Source organism: Phyllopteryx taeniolatus, chromosome 23 (assembly GCF_024500385.1).
Source record: "Phyllopteryx taeniolatus isolate TA_2022b chromosome 23, UOR_Ptae_1.2, whole genome shotgun sequence".
Classification (NCBI taxonomy): Eukaryota; Metazoa; Chordata; class Actinopteri; order Syngnathiformes; family Syngnathidae; genus Phyllopteryx; species Phyllopteryx taeniolatus.
Window position 1 is genome coordinate 5,317,240 of NC_084524.1, and position 9,063 is coordinate 5,326,302.

A 9,063-nucleotide genomic window follows, 5' to 3' on the forward strand; every position below is an offset into this window, starting at 1 on the left:
AAACCCAAAATTGCAGATTTCCTTCACTTTTAATAACATGGCAATATCGCAAGCAGTTTTTCGTTACCAATTCCTCTTTCAAAAGAAATTGAAGTTGAACATTTTTTCCTTGACTTCTAATATCAAAACTTGCTATCATCAATTTGATGTGTACAGTGTATGTAATATTATGAGGGGATCATAAATTTACATGGGTTCATAGGCATAATAGCCCTACGAGCGACAAAATGAGTTTGACACCCCTCCTGTACAGTATGCAGTGGGGGGGGGGGGGGGGGAAGCAATTATTTGATACTCTGTAAAGAAATTCACTCAAATTTCTATGGTTGTTTATTGATTATGGCAATACAGTGGTACCTTCTGTGACCAAGCTCATAACTAGATCAAAACCATTTTCCCCATTGAAATGCCATGACTCCGTTCCATCTCCATTTTTGGGTCACGTCTTTTCAGTAGCCTGTACAACTTGATTGAGACGTAATGAAATCTTTTTGGAGAAGGAAGTCATTGGAACTGAAAACTGTGATCATGTGGTTGCAGTCCATTGGACATTTAATGCCTTGGAAATACTTTTGTACCCTTTTCCTGACTGATACTTTTGCTTTGGAAGCTTTTTGTGGATCATAGCTTGTGCGGTAACTCTCATGGTTTTTTTACATCACAAAAACCTGAAAATTTGAACAGGGGGGGGGTGCAGACTTTTGATGTCCCCTTTAATCACTGCATGTGTGCAACAAGACAATAACACAATGACTTGAGCGTTTTCAAATCATGTATTTGATTTTTGTGTCCGAAGACAAAGCCATAACAACTCACAACTGAACAAAATCGCTCTTCTCACGATGAGTACTTTGCAAATGAATAACAGAGGTGCGAAGTTATCATGGCATAATTGTTTACATTTGTACTGACGTGCATTGCAGAGTCTGTGCTTTCTTACTTTTACTTTATGGAATTGACCCAAGTACTGTTTTACTGTGTCAGTGCTTCCACTTAAGTACATAGTGCGAGTACTTTTGTCACCTCTGTCGTGGAGCTCATTTTAGCTTTGCTGAATCAGGGCCTTCTCAGCGACAGGACAGATGACAACGGTGTCGGAGGCTTTGTCGCAGCAGTATAAGTAGAAAAATGGCAGAATCTTTTCAGTCAACCTGTCACTGAAAGTGTAAAGGTGCGCGCGAGCCCTCACGTCATAAAAGGATATCTGGCCCTCTTCGTAGTCCACGTACACTCCCACCCTCTTTGGTTTGGAGTTGAGCGCCAACGGGAGCGGCGGCACGGTGGACACGCGGTACCCTTGGCCCTTCTTCATGGCGAGTGCCCAGTAGCCGTGGGCAGTGCTCACAGAGATGCGTCCCTTCCTGTTGACGGAGGACTTGGCCGCACCCAGGTACCAGTCGTCTTTCTCGCCTACCTGGACCTCCCAGTAATGTCTACCGGAGGTGAAGCCCTCTCTGCCCAGGACGATGACCACCGTGTCGAAGCGGTCGGCGTGGTCCGGGAGGTCCTGCCACGCCCCCAGGTGACGCACCTGCCGTCTGTCCTGGGAGAGCTGCAGCCACGGGTTGGCGGTGTCTGGGTCCAAAGTCACGTCCGCTACAGAGGGAAGGATGGTCAGTTAGTCGGGGAGTATGAAAGGAAGCCGAAGATGGGCGAACGGGACCTCCAGCGTACCTGTGTACTTGAGGACCTTCTGGATCTCTGTGGGAAAATGAGAGGAGGATCGGATGTTGTGAGATTTGGACTTAAATAACACACTATATTATCAAACATGGTGAATAAAAGGTTGTACAAAGGCTAAAAACCGCTGCGGCGATCATGTATAGTATCCCACAGTAACTTTTTCAAGAATCTCGGGATGAATGAAGTGATGAGGAAGTAGGGAATGAGTGAGTCATTCTGAACACAGTTCGGAATTATTCACCGATTCCCGACTCCGTAATCTCTCATAAAGGATTTTGAGCTAACTACAGTAGTCCACAATATAAAAATTGCGAGCTCGTGATTAGGATGATCAGTGATCAGGAATGAGTGAATAAGTCCCAACACGGACGTGGTACCTCCATCCGCCAGCTTGTCCACCATTTTATTGAAAGTGGCTTCAAGTTTGGACACAGCTGTCCTGATCAAGCCGACGCTGACATCAGTGGGTACGTTTGTGTCGGTCCAGTCGTGGACGGACGGCGCGGCGCTCATAGCTGGAAAGTTCTACAGAACCAGAACCAAAAAAGCCGAGAAAACTATCTTCAGGAAACTAGAAATCACAGAAGTTGTGGAGAACTCTGGTGCACCATCTCATCTCGCACCTTCAAGAAGTGAATGTGGTCGGTTCTCTCCATGTTCTCCAGGTTGGTGTGGCGCCTTGTCAGCTCCTCGATCTCCCGCTCCAGTTCGGTAACCAGATCCCGAGCTCGGTTCTCCGTGTGCCTCCGTTTCTCCTCGATGAGCGCGACCACGTCGGCCTGAGTCCTCTGGATGGAGCGGATCAGCTCGGAGAAGACCTGCACGCTGTCCTCCGTCTCTCTCTTCGCACTCGCCTGCCATCACGAGCACAAAGAAGCACAAAGTCAGAAGCATCTCGAAGCTTAAAGGAGAAGACGATCAGAAGCGCTGATCTACATTTACAACCTAACTTCCAATATGCGTTCCATGACATCGTATGCCCGCCACTGAGAACACGTGCGATCAAATTCTTACTTTGTTGAGCTCCACAGAGTGTTTGATTTCTTCTACTTTCCTCACTCTGTCCTGGATCATCTGTTGCACATCCACTTGGATCTTCTTTAGCTGCGCCTACAACAACGGCACAGGAGTCATCGGGAGAAATTTTATTCCAGAAAACGAACTTCAACACACAGCACATGAAAAAACGGGTGCAAACTTGACTGCACACGCACTCACTCTTTTCTCAGTCCATTCCCGCTCCACGGGGACGGTGTAGTGCGCCCGGTGGTCAGTCTCCGTGCACAGGACGCACACGCACGTCTGGTCCTTCTTGCAGAAAAGCTCCAGGAGGCGCTGGTGCTTGGGGCACATGCGGTCCTCCATGTTGGCCACGGGCTCCATCAGCTTGTGTTTGGTGAACCTGGTGGCGTGCGACCTCAGGTGCTCCTCGCAGTATGAGGTCAGACACACGAGGCATGATTTGACAGCTTTGGGACGACCTTCGCCGAGGCAAACGTCACAGAGGACCTCTTGCCAGGATGGAGACTCCGGAGGCGGCGATGCAGGCGGTTCCTCCGGAGGTTTCACCTTCGTCTCACTTCTGCTGACGTCCTCTTCCTTGGGCTTCATCTCCTCTTCACGGTCGTCCTCCAAAAGCCTCTCCTCATCCTCTTCCTTGCGCCTTTCCACGGTCCACCTATTCCCCTTCGCAGCCTTCTCCACCGTACTCTTCAGCCGTATCTCCTTGAACTGCTCGGCAATCTCTCTCAGGACCGTGTTGACGCTTATGTCCGGCCTCTTGTAGAAGGACTTCTTGCACATGGGACACTGGTAGAGCGGGCTGCTCTTCCAGTATCCCAGGATGCAAGCCTGGCAAAAGTTGTGCCCGCACGGGATGGACACGGGGTTGGTGTAGACATCCAGGCAGATCGAGCAGTGGACCTGCTCTTCCGAGAGGTTCCCGGGGGACGACATCCCTGCACGGCGGAGAGGCAGCGTCATTTTAACCGAGCGGCCTTTTCCCCCACCTGCTGTGACAGCGACGTTGTGATGGTTAGATTGCGGAAGTAACACTAAGTCACATTTGTGCGAGTCAGAAGGAAATCTCGAGTGTTGACGTTCAAGTTTCGGGCAAGTCCCAAGTTACAGCAGCAAAAATCAAGCGAGTTAAGTGAATACGAAAGAAAAAGTAATTTGAAGACGATGGACAAATTTGTGAGTTTTGTGATGATTTTCTGTTTTCTTTATATTTAGTTTAGGTTATTATTAGGTTCAAATTGATTTGAGAGCCTGTCCAATAAGATAATTGTGTTACAGGTTGGGTTTCTAGTAGACTAACCCTAAGCAACCCTAAATGAATCTTTCACAAAGTTTAGCCAAATTACAAGTCCTAAACTGGTCAGTTGAAGTCTGACTCAAGTCAATTCATGTGACTTGAGTCCCCCACTTCGCCATAGATACTTATGCCCCCCCCCCCCGACACCCCCTTGTGGAAGGGCCAACATTTAAGCTGTGGAGCCAACCCGAAAGACACGACTCACTGATTACGGGCTTGTGCAGTCATCGGTCGTCATCGTCATGGAATGTTTCACTGACGAATTTAAAATGCAGAAAACGAAACCATAGGGAACAAGAAGAAGAAATCGACACACTTGTCATAAAGTCGCGAAGACTCACCAGTTGCTTCGAGGCTCGGCCGTGCACTGACACATGAGACCAGCTGGAACCAACGCACACACACACACACAAACCTACGACCCAAAATATATCCCCCCTCCCCTTAACCCAGATACACAAGCATGGAAAGACACTCGGAATAACAAAACAAATATACTGTGATACCCGTCAGGTCTTTCAGTATGAAGGCATCTTTATTCAACAAAAACAAGTTAATGTGTCGGGACCACCGTAGGTTAAGATACTGAGCCCGTAGTCTGTCAACTTTGACCTCCAAAAGGTCCTTCCCAGGCGAAAAGAGTGCCACCCTAATGTGAACGTTGAATGAAAGTTGTGTTCAGGGTGCGTGAGGCAGTTGCGTTCCAAAGCGTAGACGGTGACAGGAAGAGTTGGGGTTGAAGAATTAGGGGAATTGGAAAACTTTTCATGGGAATGAATGGAAATAAAAAGGAATTTAAAAAGTTGAAGGTTGGCTCTTACTAAGGAACTGAAATATAGTAAGGGAAAATATTTTAGCATTAATCCTGGCGAAAACTATTTTGATTTATGCTGGAATATGATACACTTGCAGTAAATGACCCTCCATTCACAGTTAATTTCCATAGTTCCCATTGAAAAGTTTACAATTTAGAGTATTTCCAAAATCCCCATCAGAAAAATCCCTCAGAACTTGCTGGAACCTTTCCCCTGCTCTGCAACCCTGATCGAAATCAGGTGTGCTTGACAGGTGTGATGGCAAGAGGGGACGCGTTCTTGCCCTCCTGGCTGAGGCAGGGGCTGAAGATGGGGTACAGACTTTCGTTAAAGGCGTGAACAAAAGTGTAGAGGTGCAAGCGGGCCTTGGGGTCGTAGAAGGAGACCTGGCCGCCTTCGTAATCCAGGAAGATCCCCACTTTAGCCGGCTGGGACGGTAGCGTGAGAGGAAGGCGGGACGAGGCCAGCGCTTTCACCTGGCCGTTCTTCAGCCACAAGCACCAGTATCCGCCAGCGGGACTCAGCTTGATCTCACCCTTGCGTCGGGCCGAGGCGTTGGCCACGCCCAGAGTCCAGGACGTCTTGCGGGCCACGTCCACCTCCCAGTAGTGGCGTCCCGAGCCCAGAGCCTCCCGACCCAGGATGAAGAGGGCCGGGGTGAAACGTTTCGGGCCCTCGGAATGAGTTGTCTTGCGTTCCTCGTACCTCACCTGGCGGCCGTCGTCAGACAGCACCAGGTTCTTCTGGGCGGTGGCCGGGTCCAGTATGACCTCACCTGAGCAACAGAGAAACACTTTAGGACTCCTTGGCAATTCAAATGAGTGGAGTGAGTGAGTGAGTGAGTGAGTGAGCGGCGCCATCTGATGGCCATCGTCAATGGAAAGTAACTCACTGGCATAGTTCTGCACCTTGCGGAGTTCTAAGGCACAAGACAAAGAGGCGGCATTACATACGAGGCAAAAGGACCAGTTTCTGTTTGCAAAGCCACCGCACCACGATCCTACCTTTGCCGTAGAGCCTCTTCAGCTCCTCCTGAAACTTGTCGACGAGGCCGCTGACCGACGAGCGGATGGTCCCCAGGTAGAGGTCCGTGTTGATGCTCACCACTGACCAGTCGGTGGGCTCGGGCAGGGGGGGCAAGGCGGCCAAGTGCTGCACGGAGAAAATGGGAATGATGAGCATGTCCAAGCCCTGGATGACTGTGAATCGACACAGTAGTGCTTTGGTGCCACTTGGTGGTTTGTTTGGCGCCTACCTGCAAGAAGACCACTTTGTCCTCGGTCTGGGCCTGGGCATCCAACTCATGGCTCCGCCTCCTCAGCTGACTCAGTTCATTCTCCAGGGCTCGCGCCAGCTCTTGCGCGTGGCGCTCGGCTTCGCGCTGCCTAGTGGTGATGATCTCCACCAGCTCGGCCTGGCTTTGCTCCACCAGGCGCTGCAGTTCGGCAAACACCTGCCAGCTCTCCTCCAGCTCCTTCTGGGCGCTGGTCTGCAACACACATGGAATTTCAGAAAAGGCTTGAACAACAGCGAACAATTGTGTATTCAAAAGTTAAGGACCACTAAAATGGGGAGTTTGCAGTTCACCTGTAAATATAAGTGTAGTATCGTTATTTCATGCAGAAAGTTAACCCCAAAGTAATAACGTTTCGTGAGTGTGAATAAAAGAAGAGAAGCGTATGCCAAAGCGACTTGACAAAAACAATCCCAGGCAGATGAATGCACAGCGCCTTGGTGGAGGTAATTAAAAGCCAAGCCCCGTAACCAAGACACTTCCTGGGTCTGTACAAACCAAAAGCACGAGAGGCTTTTCTCCAGACTGGTCGCACTGGTCGGACGAGCATAAAAATGTGAGTTTCGGGCCAGTGTGTCGTACCCATTTTGTGGTACGCATCGACGCCACCTCCAGCACTGGAGGGGAACGCGACGACTCTACGATTCTATTGCCCCAGTCAGGCGATTCACGCTCACATTCTGTTGTTTAACGTCAGCGGGACTTAAGAGGCACCATGAATCAGTAACCGCCACATTTGTACAAGTTCCCACAGAATCATGCACCTGTTTGTCTTTAAAGGATCGTGGGTCATCTCCAAACACTGAAAGAATCTAAAAATCATTTCGGTCTATTTTTTTTTCCATTCTTCGATCAAATAGGGCATCACATTGATTGATGGTGTGTAAGGACTAATGATTGACAAGTGGGATCACCTTGATGACCTTAATGGATTGCTTGAGTTCCTCCAGCTTTTTGGCTCGCTCCTTAATAAGGTGCTTGAGCTCGGATCGCTTCTTTCCCAGGTTGCTCTGTGGGAGAAAGAGAGCGAAGTCACACGGGCGTCACTCGCTGGAAGACCGTGTGGGAGTACGGGTGCGCTAAGCCACCGACCATCTTCTTCTTCCACTCGTGGTCGGTGGAGACCACATCGTGCGACTTGTGCGCGGTCTCCGCGCAGGCGGCGCAGATGCAGGCGTGGTCGGTGCGGCAGTAAACTTCTAGAAGACGCTCGTGCTTCTTACAGATCTTGTCCTCCAGGTGGAACGTGGGCTCGATTAGGCGATGAGATGTGAGAGACTTCACCTGGGAAATCCAGTGGCGAGACAGGAAGTCAGTACTTTTGCGATGACGATCCCCCAAATGTTTACAATTGCCGATACAGTGAACCCGTTTATCGCAGGGGTATGTTCCAGACCCAACTGCAATATTGGCAGACCAAATAAAGAATAAACTTTTCAAAAATAGTCTGACCTATCCCACATGAGTCAAACACATTTCGACGTACACAAAAATACTTTGGAAAGTTGACAGCTTAAACACCGAAATGTTCATTTAAACCAAACAGTACCTGACTCACAGGAAGAGCTAGGACTCGAAAAAAAGACATATTGTCCCACAAACGAAAAATCCAATTTGATTATTTGAAAACTAGCTATAGGCCCCTTGGTTAAGTCCTGGTCGCAATTTTGGGGAGTTCGCAGAACACTAGAAAAGAAGCATGACACAGTTTGGCTGGGCGTGTACGGCTTCCATGAACAGCCGTACATTTGCTGATGAGTTTTCATTCGAAATTTGATATTTGAATTTTTCTAACGCTACTCACGAGTTGACTCGACTTACAAACGACTCGTTCATAGCGCTACTCTGCTCCGGAGGAACAACAACTACTGTATTAGTTCAACTGTACCTTTTTGTGATGTCTCAGGTGCGTTTCACAGAAGGACCCGGGACAGTTGACGCACGATTTGTGGGCCTTCAACTTCCTCCCGATACAAGCGTCGCAGGGAACGTCCCGGTCCCGCGCAAACTCGCCAGCGTCGGGGCGCGGGGAGCCCGGGTCCAGGCTCAGATTAAGCGAGGACCCTCGCGAGGAGGCACCGGGCCCCTCGGGCCCGCCGGCCACCGCTAGACCCTGGAACTGAGAGGAGATCTCCGCCAGGACCCTGTTGACGCTCATCTCGGGCTTTCTGGTGTAGCTTTTCTTGCACATGGGGCATAGGAACTTCTTGCTGTGGTTCCAGTAGCCCTGCAGGCAGGCCTTGCAGAAGCTGTGGCCGCATGGCGTGGACACAGGCTCCACAAACACTTCCAGACAGATGGAGCAGCTGAACTGGTCCTCGCAGAGGACGTGGCCTCCCAGAGAACTCACGCCTGGAATCATGACGACCACAGAGAGGAGAACATGTGACAAACCCCCACGGGTGACAAAAGAATTGACACCCACTACTGAAGCATACTGAAAAGAAGAAAACAAGCTACAGTAGCTAGTGTAGCGTAAAAGCTCGGACTTTTATGCCATCTTCTGTTGAGTGCTTTGCCTTCTAATCTTTCTTTGGAGTGGCAATCCTCCCATGTGTCGCATGCGAGGAATGCCAACCGACGGGACCTTCCACTTGACGGCGCAGCCTCCACGACGAGCACAGTGCAAGTCAGTAACGACGACATTTTAATCAAGAAATAATCCCACGCTTTACTTTGGGCGGGGGAAAAAAAACCCAACACACTAACGATAATGAGACTTTAGCACTTACATATCATTTGGGTTAAAGAGCTTCCCGTACTGGTGTAGAAAACGACAGAATTATTCATTTTAGACAACTTCCATTCGTCCCTGCTCTAACACATTTGTTAAGCAACCTTTTAAGAATACAAAATACAACAAGTAGGACGTGAACAGCAGTAAGACTAGTCAGCGGCATTTGAGTAGCCATCGGGAAAGTATTTCCTCGTCACGTCGGTAGAAACTCACTCTG

General features: G+C 49.4%; 1 protein-coding gene across 1 annotated transcript; it reads right to left on the reverse strand.

The window, feature by feature from the left end:
• Positions 1 to 312: 312 nt before the first annotated feature.
• Positions 313 to 9,053, reverse strand: btr12 (bloodthirsty-related gene family, member 12). Its single transcript, XM_061764718.1, has 15 exons — positions 8,842 to 9,053; positions 7,998 to 8,461; positions 7,202 to 7,393; positions 7,024 to 7,119; positions 6,071 to 6,304; positions 5,820 to 5,967; positions 5,708 to 5,734; positions 5,057 to 5,590; positions 4,342 to 4,443; positions 2,902 to 3,641; positions 2,698 to 2,793; positions 2,307 to 2,537; positions 2,061 to 2,208; positions 1,675 to 1,701; positions 313 to 1,596 (listed from the first exon to the last, which is right to left on the reverse strand). Exons 1-15 carry the CDS (start codon positions 8,897 to 8,899, stop codon positions 1,043 to 1,045), a joined length of 3,651 nt encoding a protein of 1,216 aa, XP_061620702.1. The 5' UTR covers positions 8,900 to 9,053; the 3' UTR covers positions 313 to 1,042.
• Positions 9,054 to 9,063: the final 10 nt, after the last annotated feature.